The sequence below is a fragment of the Prionailurus bengalensis genome, chromosome B3 (genome assembly GCF_016509475.1).
Source record: "Prionailurus bengalensis isolate Pbe53 chromosome B3, Fcat_Pben_1.1_paternal_pri, whole genome shotgun sequence".
Classification (NCBI taxonomy): Eukaryota; Metazoa; Chordata; class Mammalia; order Carnivora; family Felidae; genus Prionailurus; species Prionailurus bengalensis.
This window is the reverse complement of record NC_057355.1, coordinates 34,746,682-34,768,799: the sequence shown is the minus strand read 5'-3', so window position 1 is coordinate 34,768,799 and position 22,118 is coordinate 34,746,682. Positions and strand designations below refer to the sequence as shown.

The window sequence follows — 22,118 nt, the reverse complement described above, 5'->3', positions numbered from 1 at the left end:
GTCTCTCATTGGTAATATCTTTCCTCCCGCAGAGTCTCTCCTCTCCTCGGACTGGGAGGGGCCTCAGACACCTGTAGCAGGAAGAGGGGGCGTGGCTGGTTTCTTCACACCACACGCCCAGTTCTCTTCCCAGCCCCTCCCTCTGCCATTGTTAGCGGCTCCTGGGTGGAGCCAGGGAGACGTAGGGGGCAAAGGTTTTCCATGGGCGTGGTGCTCTTGGTGATCTGGTGTTGCTGCCCTCAGGTCGGATCTCAGGGCTGGTCCTTTGGAGGACTTCGTCCTCACTTGGGGGTCGCCTGCTGCACATCCCCTTATGACCCTCCTCCTAGCTCCTGTACTCCACAGGTACCCGCCACACATCATCGCCTAACCCGGCAAGCAGCCTTCGATGAGGTCCTTTCTAGGCAACCTAAGCCCAGCCTTCCACCGTGCCTGTATACAGTTGATGGGGAAAAGCCCGCATCTTCTGGCCCTGCTTGCTGTAGAAATACGGGCTGTTCCCCTTCCAGCCCATTCTGTCCACTCTGCCCTCCTAGACACCCCAGCTAGGTTTTGGGGGAGAATCTGGCACCAGTCCTTATAACCTGAACTTGGGGTCTCAGATAAAGCTCTCTAAATGGTCGTCCTCCTTGTTTGGCTTGGGAGAGAGCCCCAGGTTTTCCTCTCCTACAGGAGGAGAGTAGGGGGCTGTGCTCAGCACTTCTGTGTAAATATTCGAAGAAATTCACGCAGGGCAAACCTGTCTCAGTCTTCAGTTTCTCCCTGTACAGGTGGAGGTGGTGAGGGGCTACAACGTGGAACAGGGGCGGGGCAGAGGGGACACTTCCTTTTCTGGTCCCGAATAGACGATGCAGCCCCTCTTTTTTGAAATGTGTGCGTACATATGTAATAATTGCTCTTGGCCCTCAGCTCTGGGGCCTTGGCTGCAACTCTGAGACAACAATGACAAGGATGTATCTGACACCTCGTTCCATATCCCTTCGTCCGGCTTCCCGTCCCATTGCTGTCTCTGGCCGGTCTGTCCACAGGCATTCTGGGTGGTCTGCTAGGGTCTGGCTGATTTCATACAAAGAGGGGCTTAGGGTAGAACTGAAGATACTTAGAGACGGTGGGGAGCTTTCTCTTCTCTAACTCCACCAACCCTAACCTCCACGTCCCGAGAGGTTCTTGATGTCCGCATCAGTGACTCCACACGGTGAGTTTCGCTCGGACTGGGGGCAGCGTTTCACATCTCACAGTTGTGTTGGATGCCTCAAAAAGGTTGAGAACCACTGGGTCACTTAACTGTCCTCGGGGTTAAAGCTTAAAAAAGGATTCAGAAGACAGCTAAGTAGGACAAGGGGCCTTTTTACAGGGATGCTCAAAGCAAGGCCATGGCTGATTCCAAGTCAAGGGACTTTGGGGATTTAAATGAACTGACAGTGCTTGTGTCTCCTGTGATTAACTCGCTGTGTGGGCGCTTTCACCTCTGTCGTCTTCCGTGATCCGTACAGAAGGTGAGAACGTGGGGAGTCAGAGACATCGGCTTGCCCGGAATCCCCCAGATGGGGATGGTGGGGCTGGGATTCCAGCCTCAATGTGTTTGAATCCAAAGCGTCATCTCTCCTAGCACACCATGCTGTCTCAGGGCCAGCTGGCTCCTGTTCATACCTTCCCTTTATTTGATGACAAGTCCTAATCAGGGCTGGTGACAGTCAGGCTTAACGCAGCTAATCCCGCCCATGGAGAACATATGTGACACGAAAGGGCCAAGGACGAGCAGAGGAAAGGCTCCCAGGGAAGCAGGGCGTGTTGGAGAGGGGCTTCCCTGGCCAGGCTCAGAGCCCCAGCCTGACCTTACCAGCTCCAGTGGGACCACGCACGCACTAGCACTTTCTCTGTGTCCGTCGCCCCATCTTCCACGGGAGGAGACTGAGGCTCAGGAGGTTACATATCCTGACCCAGAAACCCTGCTGGTAAGTGGTAGAGGGTTTGATCCCAGATCTGCCCCGTGCCTTGGCCGAGCCCACAGCCCTGTGCTGCCTCCCCTCCCACGAGGCTGCTGGCCCTGTGCACCTTCACTGGGTCACGTCCCCGGGGCCCGGCTTGGACTGTTCTCTCCCTTCCAGTGATGGGGCAGAGCTGCTGCCTTCAGCTGGATGCTGCTTCCTGGAACATACTCACAGCCCTGCCTGTTGCTGTTTTTCCTTCTCAGTGTCCTGGGTTCCCTCCTGCTGTTTGGATTCCAGCTCGTCTGCCCACAGCCCTCCACTGAACACAGAAAGGTAAGCCATGGCGGCTCAGAGGCTTTGCCTCTCTGCACAAGGGGTTGGGGTCACTCCGGTAACTGCCCTGAGTTTGGTTCTGTTTGGAGGTGAGTCACCGCTAAGCTCGAGAGGAAGCACCATTTATAGAACCAGTTCTCCTGTCCCTCCTAAGCCTTGGAGCTTACAAATGAAGCTGGTGCCCAGAGTCGGTGTCTGATCTGAGAGCATCGCTGCTGTTGCTGGCTGTGTCCTTGAGAATGGGGCCGCGAGGGAGAGGGCAGGGAGGAGACTACCATCTAGGCGTGGTGGAACACCAGCATGGACCTTTTACCCCTTCGAGGGGCACCTGCAGGGGCCGTGTGCAGAGATGAGAGAGAGCTCCAGCTAAAGCTGTCGCTGTAGGTATGCCAGGGGACCCTAATTGGAAGCCACGATCTTTGGGAGGGGGACATAGCCCCTGCCAGCCAGCAGCCAGGCAGGGAGGGAGCAGAGAAATAAGGATCTGGCCCTCTCTTTTCCTCCCCTTCTCCATTTCCAGCTGGGGACTCCCTTTTTTTTTTTTTTTAAATTTTTTTTTCAACGTTTATTTATTTTTGGGACAGAGAGAGACAGAGCATGAACGGGGGAGGGTCAGAGAGAGGGAGACACAGAATCGGAAACAGGCTCCAGGCTCTGAGCCATCAGCCCAGAGCCTGACGTGGGGCTTGAACTCACGGACCGCGAGATCATGACCTGGCTGAAGTCGGACGCTTAACCGACTGCGCCACCCAGGCGCCCCAGCTGGGGACTCCCTTTAACTGAACCGCACAAAAAAGAAAAAAGCCCCTCGGTGCAGTCGTCAGAGGCCAGCCTCCTAGGCAACAGGGCTGGACAGAGAAGGGTGGACGGAGCATCTGGAGGGGGCAGAGAGTATCAAGCATGCTTCCTTTCAGGCTCTGTGTGTTTCACAGCAAATGGATTATTCACTGCTGCCTAAACAGGCCAAATGCTGCTCCTGCAACAGAACAGGTGCATGATAAATGTTTCCTTAGAAACAGATGCACAACCCTGCGAAGGTGCTTAAAATCCCTTCCTGCTGCCTAGGAACTCCTCATGTCTACACGTCATGAAATGCAGACGCTTCTGAGAGGAATGGTGGGTCAGGCATCTGTATTGAAGTGTGACTGACTTGGTTCAAACCTTTCCTGAGAGAGGGGTTTCATAGGGGAAGTCCAGGAGGGTGGGGAGCGGACAAGAGGTATGTGCAAGGGTTTGCCTGGATGTGACCCTTCAGGCAGGATTCTTGATGTTCCCGTCTGAATAGTTTAACTTCCTTAGGTCTGTGCATTATGTTCTGGCTTTGTTTTTCTGGGCCAGATATGATCCTGTATTGTACTGTATCCCCGACTAGGCTGTCGGCTCCATGAGACTGCCATCTTCCCGGCTCCTGGAATATAGCCTGGTGCATTGTAGGTGCTCAATAAAATACTTGTCGGATGACTGACTGGTTGAATGAATGGTTGAAGGAACGGATAGAAAATCTGGCTGAGCTCTAAGCATCATTTTTTTAGAGTCACTTGGAGATTTAAACCCCCCTCACTCCACTGCATCATCCCCATTCATAATTGCAAGCAATCAGAAAGGACAACTACTATAGTTTTAATGTTCGCGTCCCCTTCAGATTCACATGTTGAAACCTAGTATCCAACATGATGGTATTTGCAGGTGGGGCCTTTGGCAGGTGCTTAGGGTATGGGGAGGGAGAGCCCTGACGAATGGGGTTAGTGCCCTCATTAGAGTCAGGAGGGAGCTTGCTGCCTGCCACGTGAGGGTACAATAAGAAGTCTGCCACCCGGAACAAGACACCATGATCTTGGATTTCTAGCCTCCAGAAGTGTGACAAATACATTTCCGTTGTTTATCAGCCACCCAGTCTGTGGTACCTTGTAGCAGCCTCGAACCGACTGAGACAAAAATGGGCACCGAGTAGCAGGGGTGCTGCTATGACAAATGGCTAAATGGTGAGGTGGCTTCGGAACTGGGTTGTGGGCAGAGGCTGGAAGATGGGGGTGCATTCTAGAAGAGGCCACGAGTGGACTTTTAAGGGTGTTTCTGGTACGAGCTCAGAAAGGGAAGAGGAAGGCTGTAGGGAAAGCCCTCACTCTGCTCAGAGAACAAGGATCCTGAACAGAAAGATGGTGGAATGTGGTTAGTGAAGAATGGGGCCTCAGACGGAAGTGACGAACATGTTACTGGAAACTGCAGGACGGGCCGTGCCGGTTCCAAAGTGGCCAAACGCTTGAAAGAAATTGTGTTCGGGTTCTAGTGTTTTGTGGAAGGTAGAACTTGCAAGAGATGAAATAAGAGATTTAGCTGAAGCGATTTTGAAGCCAAGTGTTGAAGGAGTGGCCTGGTTTGTCTCGACTGCTTCTAGTAAAATGTGAAAAAAGAGAAACGGCTCAAAGATGGAATTGTTAACCGGAAAGGAAGCAGAGCACAGAACTTAAAGATTTGGAAAATTCTGAGCGTATCCGTATGCGTATTGAAGAGAATGAGAAAGTCCTCAGGAGAGAACACGTAGGGTGTGGCCAAGAGACGACTGATAGGAGGATTAGTCAGCCATCTCAAAGAAGCCAGGAACCATTTTCCAAGACAATGGAAGAATGCAAAGAAGGCTTTGCTTGTGCCTGACTCTCCCTGGACCACCTCACTTGCCAGCACTCTTTCCTTGGCTGCCCCAGGTGCTGTTCCAGCGCCCGGTAAGGCGTGGGCTGTGCCTGGCAGAGCTTGGGGGCATGGCTGCCTCCATCTTGATTTCAAAGGACAAGGCCTCCCAGCAAAGCCATGGTCCCAGATGCTAACCCTGGGGAGCCACAGTGGGGACAGGGCTGCCCAAAGCTGTAGGGGCAGGGCAGTCAGGAGCCATGGGGCCTCAACCTAGCCCAGCAAAGCTTGGGCAGGAGCACTGCCCCACTGAGTCTGGAGAGCAGAGTATCAAGGCAAAGAGGATTATTCTTGAGGCTTAAGGTCTAATGGAATTTGCCTCCTTGGGTTTTGGACTTGCTTAGGCCTTGTCCGTCTTTTCTCCTTTCTTCTTTCTCCCATCTGGAATGAGAATGCCTGTCCTGTGCCTGTCTCACCGTTGTATTTCAGAAGCACATAACATGCTTGACTTCGCAGGTTCACAGTTGGAGAGCAGACTGCCTCAGGACAAATCATACCTGAGCCTCGCTCATATCTGATTTAGGTTGATATTTAGATAGGACTGGACCTAGACTTCAAAGTTGGTGCTGGAACCAGTTACGAATTTGGGGGCTATTTGGACGATGCATACAAGATGTCTTGCATACAAGAAAGACATGAATTTTGGAGGACCAGGATGGAATACAATAGACTGAATGTGTCCCCCCCCTTCCCCCCGCCAAATTCATACGTTGAAACTGAATCCCCAGTGTGATGGTTATTTGGAGGTGGGGCCTTTGGGAGGTGATTCAGTCCTAAGACGATTAGTCCCTTATAAAAGAGATCCCAGAGAGATCTCTTGCCCCTTCTGCTAGGTGGAGACACAGTGAGAAACTTGCTGTCACGAACCAGGAAATGAGCTCTCCTACCTGCTGTCATGAACCAGGAAATGAGCTCTCCTAGACACCAAATCCTCCGGTCCCTTAATCTCAGACATCCTAGCCTCCAGGACTGTGAAAACTAAATGTGCATTGTTCATAAGCCACTGAGTCTATGGTATTTTTGTTATAGCAGCTGGAATGGACTAAGACAACTGTCTTTTCATTATTAAGTTATATTATTTATTACCGTTTGGAACCGTCAGGGCTATTAATTCTAATAGTTGAATCAATTTTCCGGTGTTTTGTTGTTGTTGTTGCTAAAACAGACCATCATAACTGAAAATATTTTATGAGTGGTCAATTTACTTTGCTATTTCTCTCAATTTTTCAAGTTAGCCTGATAGAGAGAGCAAGAGAGGGAGCGCATGTGCACATTTGCCTGTGCGTACCTGAACAAAAGGTTCACAAATCAGTATTGCCTTCATTTTTCTTAAAGTACATGCTCTGGGAAATGCAAAAAAAAAAAAGTTTATGAGTTGCTTTGGAATGTTGCATTTTATTTATTTTTTTTATTTAAAAATTTTTTTTAACGTTTTTATTTATTTTTGAGACAGAGAGAGACAGAGCATGAACGGGGGAGGGGCAGAGAGAGAGGGAGACACAGAATCAGAAGCAGGCTCCAGGCTCTGAGCCATCAGCCCAGAGCCCGACGCGGGGCTCGAACTCACGGACCGCGAGATCGTGACCTGGCTGAAGTCGGACGCTTAACCGACTGCGCCACCCAGGCGCCCCGGAATGTTGCTTTTTAAATTTGAGTGAAAGTATCCCATCTTGGCATATGGTACCGCCTCAAAATATTCTTAAGAACTTTGTAGTAGAAAGATTAAAAAAAAAACTTTTTTAGAATCATTTATAGATTACTTGGAGAACATACATTTTAGGACAGTTCTCAAATATAATTATATGCATTTTGGCTGCCAAGGTCATTGTCATCCACCCTAAAGAAAAGATTCAATGCTTTCTTGGGTGTTGAATTTCTTCTTGGTGTCTTATCAGAGCTTTCTGGGGCTGTGACTGTCATCCTGCCTGCTTACGTCCTAAAAATCCTGGCAGCAGTACTGGCAATGGTAACATCCGTTTATTTCTGCAGTGTGAGAAATAAGAAGGTACTTATTAAAACAGGGGTCAGAATTTTTTTTTTCCTATAAAGGACCAGTTGTGAATATGTTGGGCTTTCTGGGGTACAAAGTTACCGTCATAACTACTCAACTCTGCTTTTGCAGCACAAAGGCGGCCATAGACCATAGGTAACTGAATGTGCATAACTCTGTTCCAATAAAGCTTTATTTATAAAAACAGGTGGTTAGCTGGATTTGGGCCATGGTTCCCACTTTGCAGACCACCACTCTAAAGTCTGGTAGAGAGGAGATAACTACAAGTATACGTGTTTTGGAATTTGAAGTTGGAAGTTGTCTCCTCCTGGAACTCTTAAGGAACAGAAAAGATTTGAGAAACAGGTGTATTTTTTCATTAAAACGTAGGAATTATGATTGCAATCAAATTGCTTTCGTTGCTTAGATAAATCGTAATTGAAGTCCTGCTGACCCATTGTTTGGGGGCAAAATCCACTCCCAGTCTGTGGCAGAGAACGGCAGAAAGAATTAGAAAACCATTTATGGTAAACTCTTAAGGGACAGCATTACTAATTTGTGCATGTGGCAGTTTAGTATGTATGTGAAAACTACCCGCTTAAAGACATCTCTCTTCTTCATTACAATAGCATGTCCAACTTTAGCATATGGAAGCATTTCTGCAGTGTAAGTTATTCTGCGGAAAAGACATGATTTGTAAATGCTGTCAAGTAAACTGTGCTTTTCTAAATGCGGCTCGGGTGACTGGATACATCTCTGTAAAAATTGTCCCACAATAGTGCGGAAAAAGCAGACACCGGGGCAGAGTGTAAGTAACCCTTTTCAGGTACTTTTTTTTTTTTTTAATTTTTTAATGTTTATTTATTTTTGAGAGAGAGAAAGAGAGACAGAGCATGAACAGGGGAGGGGCAGAGAGAAGAGGGAGATACAGAATCCGAAACAGACTCCAGGCTCTGAGCTGTCAGCACAGAGCCCAACTCGGGGCTCGAACTCACGGACCGTGAGATCATGACCTGAGCCGAAGTCAGACGCTTAACTGACTGAGCCACCCAGGTGCCCCCAGGTATTTCTATCCAGCTGTCTTCCTCTTCCTCCTGCAACAAGGACACTATCACAAAGGATTGCTCAACCTCTATTCTTGGAATTGTTAATGACCCTTGGCAAATGATTATATTTTTAAAACTTTCCGTGGCTTCATTTGCAGATAAGGTAAGACCAAGAGCAGGGAAAAAAAAAAAAAAAACTTGACCGAGATTTTAATCAAAATCATATGTTATTAATAAGGGAAACTGTGTAGGGGCGCCTGGGTGGCGCAGTCGGTTAAGCGTCCGACTTCAGCCAGGTCACGATCTCGCGGTCCGTGAGTTCGAGCCCCGCGTCGGGCTCTGGGCTGACGGCTCAGAGCCTGGAGCCTGTTTCCGATTCTGTGTCTCCCTCTCTCTCTGCCCCTCCCCCGTTCATGCTCTGTCTCTCTCTGTCCCAAAAATAAATAAACATTGAAAAAAAAATTAAAAAAAAAAATAAGGGAAACTGTGTAGATTGTAGAAAGCTTTTAAGTTAATGAAACTGTTTTACTGTCTTCCCAACAGACACTGACTGAGCAAGTTGCTTTTCTAAGTCGTAATATGTATAGTCAACATCATCTGTTTAGGAAAGAGCTGCGAAACATGTTTTTTCCTACAAATGAAAAAACATACGTATACCTAACTCACAACTGCTCAATGAGGTTTTGTTTTTTAAGTTTACTTTTTAAATTAAAAGTATGCACGTGCATTATAAAGAATTTAGAAAACAATGAAAAACTAGAAGGAAATAAAAGCTCACCCCTTGGGCCCCCAGCTCTTCAACCTGTTATTTATAGAAGCTTTCAAACAAAAAGAACAGAGACACTGTAGAATGAAGTAAGGGTGAAGTAAAATATTTGTTTTGCTAACTGATTAGCAAGTCACAATGTGAACAGCGGGGGACCTTGTGATGGGTTTAGGACCTGCTATTAATGTAGTAAGATGTGCAGCCAATGCCTTCAAATTGCCTCTAGACAGTGTCATACGACTGGATGTTGAACAGAAAGCCGATAGAAGGGCAAAAAGAAGTTGAGCTGTGTAACATTTCTCATACCGTTGCAGCTGTATTCAAGGAGAAGAAAGGAAAAAATCATAATGTTTTTAGAAGGAAACATGAAAATATCCACATCAGGGGCACCTGGGTGGCTCAGTTGGTTGAGTGTCTGACTTCGGCTCCGGTCATGACCTCGCCATTCGTGGATTCAAGCCCCACATCGGGCTCTGTGCTGAGTCGGTGTGGAGTCTGCTTGGGATTCTGTCTCTCCTTATCTCTGACCCAACCCTGCTTGTGTTCTCTCTGTCTCTCTCTCAAAATAAATAAACTTAAAAAAATATATCCGTATGAGTTGCACTGGCAGTTTCTCAAACAAGACACCAAAAGAATTGAGCTACCCTGGAATCGATGACTTTTGTTTATGAAAAAAGAAAAAAAGAGCGAAAAGATATGCCCTAAACAGGTGAGCATATTGACCATGATATATTTGACAGAAGGGTCATGTTAAAAAAATCCTGTAGTGATCATTAAGAAAGTTAAGCAATCGGACTTTAAAATGGACTGAAGACTTGAATACATCATGTAAGAGGATATTAGGCTGGTCAATAAGCGTACGAAAAGGTGGTCAATCAAAGTCATTAGTCCTTAGGGAAATGCAAATTAAGATGGGATATCACCGGAATAGCTTTAATATGAGAAACGCTGAGAGTACCAAGTGCTCATGAGGAATGGGAGCTACTGGAACTTCCATGTGATGCCGGTGGGAGTTTCAAACCGTGGCCCCCTTTGGAAACTGTTTTTGCACAATCTCTTAAAGCTAGCCATATACCTGTTCAAAAACCTGGCTGTTCTACTCCTAAGTATTTACCTAAGGGAAATGAGTGTCTGCATCTACCAAAACGTATGCATAAAAATGTTACAAGCAGTTAGTTTCATTTACAATAGCTCAAAATTTGAAATAATGCAAAAAGCCTTATGCATCCACAGAATGGATAGCTAAATATAGCATCTCCATACAAGGTAACACTAAATAACAATTAAAAAATAAACTTCTGATTCCAGCCAAGTTGGAGCCATAGGTGTTGGATTTACCCTCTCATCGAGAACGAGAGCAAAATGGCCAAGATAGAGCAATAGGGAAAGGAAAGTTTTCCCCTTTACCTTCTCCCTGAAATAACCAAAACAAAACAGAACCAAACAACATATATGAAGCAGTGGTTTCAGAACTGTGGATATTGGTCAGCATAAGACAATGATTTCTTGGAGATGGGAAACAAATGAGTTGAACCCTAAAATTTCCCCAGCTAACTGCCTTGATAGCATTTCCTACCCTTGGAGTGGAGGAAGGAACAGGGACCCGGGCGGAACCTGTTGGACTCCTTGATTTGCGTACCTGGACTTGAGAGCCCATTGGGGCCACGGTGGCAAGGGTCTGCAGGACAGAGTACCAGAGAGTGGAGCGACGGTGAGGGAAGACACAGAGACCCCAAGGGTTCTCCTCAGGGGTGCAACACAGAACTAATGAGCACACGCATGTGAGCCAATAGCCTGAGTCTGGAAAAGAACGATCTGAAAGGATTGAAGGGAACAGTGTCCAGCCCTCATACAGCACCAGAAACAGTGACTCTTTCCAGCAGCCAGATTTTAAAAACTCCCAGTCCAGGGGATGTTAGAGAGAACACTCAGGAAGCTCTTGCCTCGGTACTGGGGAAATAATTGACCCTAGACTCTGTGTTGCTCTGGACCTACCTGACAAATCGTAAAAGTACTCCTGGAAAGGATCAAACTGTTGCTGAGTAACTTAACTATTCTAGCACAAAGCTCACGCATATAGGAATATAAAAATATCTAGCACCCAAAAAGGTACAATTCAAGATGTCTGACATTTGGTCAAAGATTACCAGGCACACACAGGAACAGAAGAACAGCACCGTTCTTCATAAAGAGAACAGTCAGTTGAAGCCAACTCAGAACTGATGCAGATTTTCGTATTTGTAAAGAAGGGTATTAAAAGTTATTAAGACAGTATTTCATAGACTCAAAAAGTTAAGTAGAACCATGGAAGATATAAAAGCCCTTGTCAAACTTCTCAGGTTGAAAATGACGAAGTCTGAAGTGAAAAATATGCTGGATGCAATTAATGGCAGATTTGGCAGTGCAGAAGAAAAGATAAATGAACTTGATGATGTAACACTAGAAACTTTCTGAAATAAAACATAGAATGAGAAAAGAATCTTAAAAATGAACAGAGCACTTGTGAGCTCTGGGACAGCTTCAGGTGGGCTTATCTATGTGCAATTAGAATACCAAAAGGAGAAGAGGTGGGAGGGGAGTGACAGAAAAGATATGAAAACTATGAACTCAGGAATATCAGTGAGCTCCAAGAACTAGAAGATGAAGAAAATTGAACCAAGTCACACCATAATCAAGTCGCTCAAAACTAGTAATGAAGAGAAAAAAATTCAGAAGCTCCTAAAATAAAAAGAGAGACAGGTTACACACACAGAAACAAAGATCGGGATACAGCAGATTCCTTGTCTCCTGTCACTCATGTAAGGGAAACAACATCTTTATTTTTTAAATTAAAAACATTTTTTTAAACATTATTTATTTTTCAGAGAGAGAGAGAGAGAGAGAGAGAGTGCAAGCAGGGGAGGGGCAGAGAGACACACACAGAATCCGAAGCAGGCTCCAGGCTCTGAGCTGTCAGCACAGAACCTGACATGGGGCTCGAACCCACAAGCCATGAGATCATGACCTGAGTGGAAGTCGGATGCTTAACCGACTGAGCCACCCAGGCACCCAGGGAAACAACATCTTTAAAGCACTGAAAGAATAAAACTCAATTTAGAATTCTCCACCCAGGAAAAAAAAAATCTTTGAAAAATAAAGGTTAAATAAAGACATTTTGTCAGACATACCAATGCTGTACTAACAAATTGCACCGCTAGAATTGTTACAAGAAGTTCTTTAGGCAGTACGAAAATGGTATCAGATGGAAATATGGACCTCTACAAAGGAATGCAGTGCACCAGAAATGATAACTACGTGGGTAAATGTATAAGGCTTTAAAAAATTATTTAAATCTCCCTTAAATATAGACTCTTTAAATAAAAAATTACATCTTGGGGGATATGTATAAGCAAAATGTATAACAACACTAGTATAAATGCCAGAGGAGGCTAAATGGAAATATTATAAGGTTCTTATAACATATGTAAAATGGTATCATGTTACTTAAAGGTAGACTGATGTGTTAAGGATGTATACTGTAAACCCTAAAATAACCATTAAAGTGACACCAGTCAAAAATAGGGAAATAATGTAATTTATTATTATTATTATTTTCAAATAATTCAAAAGAATACAGAAAAAGAGGAAAAAGAATCAAATAACTAGAAAAAACAAATAGCCAGATGGTAGACTTAAATATGATTGTATTAATCACAAAAACACCTCAACTAAAAGGCAGAGATTGAAAGATTGGATTAAAAAACCAAGGCACACACCTGTGTGCTGTCTACAAGAAATGCACTTAAACATAAAGGCATAAATAGATTAAAAGGTGAAGAATGGAGAGAGATCATCTTAAAACCAGTCAAAAGAAAGCTGGAGGGACCCTGTCACCATCAGAGAGAGTAGATTTTGGAGCAAAGAATATTACTAGGGATAAAGAGGGTCATTTCATAACAAGAGGAGTCAATTTATCAAGGGACATCATAATCTTAAACATTTATGTACCTAAGAATAGTACTTCAAATTGCTGAAGCAAAATCTGATGTAACTGCAAGGAGAAACAGACAAATCCACAAGTATAGTCAGAGATTTCAGTGCTTCCTTCCTAATATTTGATAGCACATATGGACAGAAAAATCAGAAAGGGTATAAGAGACTTGGCCATGACTATCAACCAACTTGACCTAGTGGACATTTGTAGAACATTCCCTCAAACAAAATCATATATGCATTCTTTCCAGGGGCATGAAGAACACTTACCAATTGTTCTTGGTCATTTTTGGGGCCATCAAACAAGCTTCAATGTAACAAGATTCAAGATGCAGACAGTTTGTTCTCTGATCACAATGGGATTTGATTAGAGATCAATAACAGGAAGGTATCTGGAAAATCCCCCCCCCCCCAAACTTGGAAATAAAATAACACACTTCAAAGTGATCTTTGGGTCAGAGAATAAATGAAAGGAAAATTAGACTGTACTTTGACCTGAAGGAAACTGAAAACACAAAATAACAAATTATGGAATGCTGCTCACACAGCACTTAGAAGGAAACTTATGTAACTCAATACCTATAAAGATAAATAGACCTCAAATCAGTGACCTCTGTTTCCACCATGACAACTAGGAAAAGAGCAATTAAACTCAAACCAAGAAGAAAGGAACTAATAAAGATCAAAACAGTGAACTATAAAATAGAAACAGAGAAACTATAGAGAAAACCATTTAAACCAGAAGCTGGTTCATTGAGATGATCAATAAAATGGATAAATCTTGAACCAGGGTGATCAGGGGGGAAAAAAAAGAATGAAGACACAAATTACTGTTATCAGGAGACAGAGTGGTGTTATCACTATAGATTCTGTAGATACAGCAACAGGATGATAAGGAAATCTTACAAATACGTTTATTGCTATGAATTCAACAACTTAGATGAAAAAGACAAATTATTAGAAAGATGCAAACTACCATAGCTCACTCGAGACAAAGTTGGTTAACAGGATAGTTCTATATTAATTAAATAAATGGAATTTGTAGTTAAAAGCCTTCCTGCAAAAAACAAAAGCAAAAAGAAAAGAAAAACTCCAGGTCCTGATGTCTTCATTGGTAAATTCTTACAAACATTTAAGGAAGAAATAATACTAATTTTATACAAACTCTTCCAGAAAATTGAAGAGGAAGAAAAACTTCCTAAGTCATTGTGAGAGCAGCGTTACATACCAAAGCCAAATAAAGCTACTCCGAGAAAACTATAGGTGATTATCCATCGTGAACATCAGTACAAAAATTCTAAATATAATTTTAGCAAATTGAAATCAGCATTATAGGAAATGGTACTACATCATGGATAAGGAACTGGGCTTTATTCCAGGAAAATAAGGTTGGTTTAACATTTAAAATGCATCAATGTATGATCAAAACTACTAACTTCTGCTGTTCTAGGACACTCTTAAGAGAATGAAACGACAAACCACAGACTGAGAGAAAATATTTACAAATCATATAATTGACAAATGGCTTTTCTGCAGAATATATAAGGTACTCCCAAAACTCAATAGTAAGGAAAAAACAACGTTCACCAAGGAAGATGGTTGGCAAGTAAGGTCATGGAAAGATGCTAATCATCTTTAGTCGTCATTAGGGAAATGTACAGAAACCGTAGTGAGATATGACCACACACCCAGTAGAGTGGCTAAAATTAAAAAGACTGACCATACCAAGTCCCGATGGGGATGTAGAGGACCGGGTTCCCTCATACGCTGCTAGTGGGATATAAAAATGGCAAACTACTTTGGAAAGCCATTTGGCAGTTTCTTAAATAGTTACATGCGTACCTATCGTATGGTCCAATATTTACCCAAGAGGAAAGGAAATTTGCATCCAGACAAAGACTTGTTCATGAATGTTCATAGCAGCTTTATTTGCCATTAATTGGAAACCATGCAAATGTCTATCAACAGGTGAGTGAATAAACAAATCTTAGTTCATCCATACTAAGAAATACTACTGCACAGTGGAAAGATACGCACTCTGGATACATGCCGGAACATGTGTATATCTCAGTATAAGTATGCTGAGTGAAAGAACCTACCCAAAAAAGTGGACATACTGTGTTATTCCATTTATGTAAACTTCGAGAAAATGTCAGCTAATCTGTAATGACAGAAAGTATATCAGTGTTTGTGGGGGATAAAGGGAAGGGGAGGGATGGAAAATAACCCAGGGGTACAAAGAAACTTTTGGGGTGATGGATATGCGCATTATCTTGGCGATGGTGGTGGTTTCTTGGGTGAATGTGTACGAGTAATCTCATCAAGCTGTACCCTTCAAATATGTGCAATTAATCGTGTGTCAGTTATACCTCAATAAAGCTGCTAAAAACAAACTGATACAATCAACAGCTGAATGAACTTCACATGGGTTCATTCACTGAACTCACTGAATAAATTTGTCTTGTTGATCTGAAGATGCCAGACACAAAAGTACCTACCGTATGATTGCATTTATATTTATTCAAGAACAAAGTGAATTTGTGGTGAAAATTAAATCGGAAGAATGGATGCGAACAGAGGCAGGGTGAGACTGACCAGTGAGGGGCACGAGGAATCCTTCTGGGATGTTGGAAATATTCTACATCTTGACCTAGGTGGTGGTTATTTAGGACTTCAAAGTAAAAAAAAAAGTCATATATTTACAATAAGCATACTTTATGCACTTTATGTGTGTTATACCTCAATACAAAAATAAAAGGAGGGAGAAAGGGAAGGAGACAAGGCAGTGTAGCAAACTGCACTGGTGATGGAAGTCTTTGGAGCAGCGTGGGATTATCCTTTGAGAGCAACCGTGAAACAAAGATGCTCTTCAAAGAACAGCATAGGGCACGCTCTCATTAGCGAGTGTCCTGCACAGAACCCTTCCAGAATTGCAAGCTGACTGAAGCAGGCACTGTGTTGTTTCCAGCTGGTATTCGTCAGGCCTTCTGTTTCCAATGGTCTAAGTATAACTGAGTGCTTCTGCAAAATTAAGAGTATTTCTACTTATGAGAAATGAAGAAATTAAAGTAAAAAGACCTTATTAAGGACTGGGAAGAATGTCAATGTTCACTAATTCATGCTGTGCCAAATCTTGTGGATTCAAGTCCAAGGGCAGAAAAATCAAATTTGCTTCTGTTACACATGGAGCTGTGAGCCTAAGACTTCGTGTTTGGAAAGCCCTTTGCAATGTAGCAGAACGAGAAACGGCTTCAGGTTTTAGTGGGGGCACAGTGGGGGCCGTCCTGGCCTTTTAGCCTCTTCCTTGTGTAGGGCCAGGATTCCCCTTCAGATCTCTGGGGTTTTTTTGAGTATGTTTATTACCTGCTGGTAGGTGGCATGGTGGAACATAGAATAAACAATTCTGCCTGGAACCTGGCTTTCGTATTGGCGAATGCTTGCTGACTTCCTTGACCGTGACAGAGCAGCCTGCCTGGCCTTTGGGAACCTCTTTGCCCTTCTCCGTCCTTGGCTGACTTAACGTGAATTGCTTTTTCATCCTTCCAATCTTGGTGCTGGCCATCGTGGTATCACCCATCCATGCCTGGTGCCAGGAAGACTGGAAGGAAGTCCTAGCCATCCTCCTCCCCAGCATGGTAGCTCTGCCTTCGACTGTTTTCGTGAAACTTTGCCTGCTTCAGATGCCTCCATCTCTTGATTTGAAAGGAATTGTTAGCTTGAGGGAAAATTCCAAATCAAGAAATGAAACACAAAAGACCTAGAAGAACTTGGGTTGCATATTCTGTTTGTAGAAGTTTGTGAAGATGTTGAGGGACCATCAGAGGAAGCAGATGCTGGGGATAGATAATATAAGCTGGGGAAACTGAGGCAACCACCCCACATTTTTTTTCCACCCAACATTTAATTTTTATTTTTATTTATTTATTTATTTATTTTATTAAAAAAATTTTTTTTTAACGTTTATTTATTTTTGAGACAGAGAGAGACAGAGCAGGAACAGGGGAGGGTCAGAGAGAGGGAGACACAGAATCTGAAACAGGCTCCAGGCTCTGAGCTGTCAGCACAGAGCCCGACGCGGGGCTCGAACTCACGGACCGCGAGATCATGACCTGAGCTGATCATTGGCCGCTCAACTGACTGAGCCACCCAGGCGCCCCTCCACCCAACATTTTAAATGGCAAAAATGATATCCACTGAGTTTTGAGTGTTCCTTCCCTATGACACCACCTTTTCTGATTTCTTTAAATAACTCTTTTGGTATTTAATTACCCCTAAGTTCAGGGGCAAAAATCCCCTTGTTTTCTATATTGTGGATATTTCTTGTGTTCTAAGTATTTTTTTCTGCTTCATAGAAACACACACAGTCCAAGTTTATAAATTCTTTCCTTTGGAGATTTCTAGTTCCATTTGTACTACTACTTAAAAACAAATGCCTTATAAATTTGGTATTATTGTCTGAAAAACTAATACCTATATCTCAAATGTGATCTTACTCTAAACAAACAGTTATACAGAATAGGTTTGTGTGTGTGTGTGTGTGTGTGTGTGTGTGTGTGTGTGTGTGTTTTGACCCTAACAGTGACTTTGGGACTATAAATGGTTCTAAGAAAAATGACTATTTTATGTACTTTGATTTTTTTTCCTGAAATTTCCATTCCCTCCTACACTTACACATACAAAATCCAAACCATAAAAAGGTGTTTTTAAAATAACTTCTAAATTCCCCACTATGTTATGTTTCCAGGCCAGATTACAGTTAAAACAAAGTTTTGACAGACAGAATAACTTATCACTTAGGCCACAAATCTTGGTCTTTGGAAAAGAAAACAAATCATAGTACAGATCTTCCTTGACTTACAATGGGGTTACGTTTTAATAAACCCATCCTAAGTCGAAAATGCATTTAATACACTTAACCTACCAAAAGTCGTAGCTTAGCCTAGCCCACCTTAAAGTGCTCAGAACGCCGACTTTAGCCTACATTTGGGAGAAACCATCCAACACAAAGCCTATTTTATAAGAAAGTGTTGAATATCTCATGTAATTTATTGAATACTGTTCTGAAAGTGAAAAACAGAATGGTTGTCTGGGTGCAGAACGGTGGTAAAGTGTCTCAGCTGTTTGTCCTTGTGATCTCGAGCTACCGCTGCCCCTGTGCACCATCATGAGAGAGAATTTGTGCCACGTATCCCTAGCCCAGGAAGAGATCCAAAGTCAAAATTCAAAATACAGTTTCTACCGAGCGGGTGTCTCTTTCACACCATCATAAAGTTGCTGAATGCAGATCTCTTTCACACCATCATAAAGTTGAAAAGTTGTAGGTCAGGGATTATCTGTAAAGTCTTTAGGCCACTGTCCTCGTGTGTATGTTCAGCCCACCTTCTTCTTGGAACGATGATGATAACTACCTGATTCTTAATGATGGAGGAATTTGGCAAGTGGAGGCTTCACACGCCCCCTGGCTTCCTTCCCCACCACAGGATGCTCACCCCTTGGTTCGTTTGGAGTAATTGCGAAGTCAGTATCCTTTTGTTCATAACTCTGTTCTCTTTGTATTGTTTATATATTCGGTCCATGTTTTTACTCATGGCCAAGTTCAGTTTTCCTCCTATTAACTCATCAAACACTTATCAAGTGCCTGTCATGTGAACTTGGACTCTGAAACCAGCCTGCCTAGTCGATATCCCTGGCTAGTTGGTATCTGTTGCTTACTTAATCCTGGACCTTGGGCAGATCCAGTGCCTCGGTTTTGTCATCTGTAAAATGGGGAAGTTTCAGAGGATTTTATGACTCGTACATGAAGAGTTTAGGATGTTGTCCGAGCCGTAGTAAGTACCACATGAGTGGTATTATCATTGTTTGCTGTTTTTATGACCAAGGGCTGCCTTGTGTTTCAGGCTGGGTACCTAAACATGCTTCTTCTCAAAGCATTTTCCTTCTAATGTCATGGCCACTATCTCTACCCAAGCCTTATTTATCTAGCGTAGAGTTTCTTAGCCTTGGCACTGTGGGTATTTGGGGTCCGACAATTCTTTGCTGTGGGACTGCCCTATGCACCGTTAGAAGTTGAGCGGCATCCCTGGTGTCTATTCACTAGACGCTGGGAAGATGCTCCTTCAGTTATGACAACCCACGGTGTCTCCAGACATTGCCCAGTGTCACCTGGAGGACAAAATTGCCCACTGTTTCGACTGGAAAATTCTCCTGCAGAGGCAGCAAAATGTGGCTCCGCCCACTTTCTCAGGCGACGCCTGGTTAGCCTTCTCCCTAAGCTTGTTTTCGAAGATCCCTGCTCCCTCTTGCTTGTGCCTCTTAACCACATGTTGGGAACCTTCGGGACAACGTTACTGAGGCCTCCTTAGCAGGAGGGGCTCCTCTTTAAAATATCCTCCTTTTCAGTCTCTTGGGCTTCTTTCGATAGAGAAGGGGGGACACGGTCTTCTCAGCACTTCTGTTCAGGGCTGCCCTTGAAAACAAGCTCCCTGGCTCTTTGCAGCCAAAGGAATGTCCTGCTTATCGCCGTGCAGAGCAAGCCGGGGTCGCTAGATCATACCGTGTGAGATGGGACGGCCGGGCCCTCGGACCGTGTTTTCCTGTGTCCTTTGATAGGGTAATTACTGCACACAGGCTTTGCACTAAGCGCTTGGTAGTGATTGGCCTGTAATTGTTCACACTGGCTTTCGAAGGCAGATATTTTTATTCCCATTTCCTAGGTGAGGAAATGTCAACTTTGAGGCCACGTGCCAAGTAGCGGGGGCACAGATTCCACCCCCAGGCGGTGGATTCCAGAGTCCTCCAGCCCAGCAGCAACGCTTGTCCTCATATCAGCTCAGGCTGCACCTTCCCCTGGTCTCTGGAAAGCAGCAGCTCGTTCCCGGAATGTCCCCTGTCTGAGCCCTAATTCCTAGATGCCATCCTGGTGACACACAGCTGTCCGTCAGTAGCCTCATGCTGACCTGAGCTGTGACTGGCGTAGTGGGGCTTGGTTTTCACGGTGACGATGTCATACCCGAGACCTGCCCTGCCCCCAGCCCTATTTCTTTGCTTTCCCTGCGCTGCAAACCATACTCTTTTCTTCCCAGTGTGTAGGCTGACTGTGGGTTTCTGCTGTGAGGTCTCTCTGGGCTGTAAACCAACCTTGTTAATTGGATTTGCACTTTTTAAAAAAAATGTTTATTTATATATTTTGAGAGAGAGAGAGAGAGAGAGAGCGAGCAGGGTTCGCACTTTTGAGTTGAGCCCTTAGGCCACAGAATTTACCTTGCTGGCACCAGGTGTCCCAATGTCTAAATTTCCTTAATGCCAGTCTCTTGAAAGTCATTAATTCTAAAGTGATCGCTTTTAATATATTTTCAGTTCTGTCTCAGACACAGGACTCCGTATAAGCCGAAAATAAGGAACTTAACAATTTAAATGGCCGTCACTAGAATCTTACTTTATTGAATATCGTTCACACTGTGTTGGCCATTGAGAGGTATGGTGTCTTCCCCCCCCCCACCATTACATTGATAGTTTATGCTAATAGGTTATGATTTGGGCCAGAAATCCATATATCACCTGATTTCTTTTTGGCCTTCCTTGCTTTCCACCCCCCCTCCCCCCCCACCGAGGCCACATGGATCTGCTTTAATTTTCCACTTTGTATTTAAACCCTTGGCTTTAAGACCATTGTCCTAACAGTTTTCGTAAAAAACATCAGCCTCTGTAGAAAGCACTCAGAGAAAGTGAAGGTCATAAAATGTCAAAGTACAAATGAGTAATGTAGAATCTTTGCCGGAGAGTATTTCTGAGTAACATAGAGAACATCCCGTTCTCTTTCTTTATTCCCCTCCGGCACCCTTCCCAGGAAAGACACGGCACATAGATGCGCAGATCGACAGGAGGGGGCTTACAGTTCACTCTGGAATCGTTCACGATTCAGGCAGGTGCAGCAGGCTTACTGAGCGCTTGCCGTGTGCCAGGCACTGTACGAGGCCCTGGGGACGAGGTGGCCACACCCGGGCCCCTCCCTTGAGGAGCTCAGAGCCTAATGGAGGCAGCAAGAATAACCGGTTGCAGCCGGGGAGATACCGTGATCAAATCTGCCGTTGAACTTGGGATCACAGAGCAGCATGATGTGCTGGTGGTGACAACTAACAGTTATTGAACACCTTCTACATGCTCGGCACCATGCTTTCCGCACATTTATTTTTTAATCCTCGCAACTGTGGGAGATAGAGGTACTGACTAGTACCCCTGTTTTACAGATGAGGAAATTGAGGCTCCGAGAGAAGTTCCCTAAGCTTGAGTTTTACAAGCCAAGTAAGGGGCGCCTGGGTGGCTCAGTCGGTTGGGTGTCCGACTTCGGCTCAGGTCACGATCTCGAGGTCCGTGAGTTCAAGCCCCACGTCAGGCTCTGTGCTGACCGCTCAGAGCCTGGAGCCTGTTTCGGATTCTGTGTCTCCCTCTCTCTCTGACCCTCCCCCGTTCATCCTCTGTCTCTCTCTGTCTCAAAAATAAATAAATGTTACAAAAAATTTAAAAAAAATACAAGCCAAGTAAGAATTATGTAGGAGGAAGAAGAAGAAGGCAGAGATTCTGGAATGGGGGAATAGGAAAGACAAAGACAGACAGATACAAGTGGTGAGATGATCTCTGTGTATCAAGGAGGCATTGGGAGCTGGGGTCACATCATCCGGTCCTGCCCGTGGCTACATGATTTTTAACTGTGTGACCGGTTTTCACTGAAAAGCAACCTGTGCCTCCCGACACCCCCGCTCTGGCTTTCTTCCACCCTCGAGTGAGGGGCCACTTCATATTGTAATGAACCTGTGTGGCTGGGATGAACCACTCAACCTTGAAGTGGCTGTTCATGTGACTTTGAGCTTGGGGAAAAGGACAGCTGAGCCTCTCTGGGAAAGTCACAGGGCTGGCAGGATCCCCAAGGGTACTGAGTTCTCAGTCTTCCAGGCTGGATTCCAAGTGGCCTTGGGCAGCTCACTTAACCTCTGTGACATTTGCTCCATCCCTGGGATACTCAAGTCTGTATCCCTAGAACCTACTGCAGAGACTGGTGCGCTATAATCCTTAAAATGGGGATACCAGTTTTTGAAAGGCATTTCAGGTGATTGATTAGAGTTCAAATGGAAGCCTTTAAGCTGCTCATTGAAAGGTAAGGAATAAATCATCTCACTTCTCAAGATTCCTTAATTAACTAGTCATCACTGATCTGAGTCCTTATATGTAGAGTTGGCAGAGGTTCGAGCTGTGCTAGGAAAGGCATCTTGGCCTCTGCGTCGTGCAATTTTAGCTCACAGCGGGTGGGTACAAATGAGAGCAAAGCAGAGGTGGAACTTTTTTCCATACCTGGGGCATGCCTAGTGGAAAAGCAGCCTTTTCAGCAGGGGAAGGCAGGT

General features: G+C 44.4%; 1 protein-coding gene across 1 annotated transcript in view; it reads left to right on the top strand.

The window, feature by feature from the left end:
• Positions 1-22,118, top strand: part of THSD4 (thrombospondin type 1 domain containing 4) — a 576,363-nt gene that overhangs the window by 33,940 nt on the left and 520,305 nt on the right. The window contains exon 3 of the mRNA XM_043554015.1: positions 2,195-2,264. Coding sequence (XP_043409950.1) covers positions 2,195-2,264 — 70 coding nt within the window. The remainder of the gene's footprint in view (positions 1-2,194; positions 2,265-22,118) is intronic.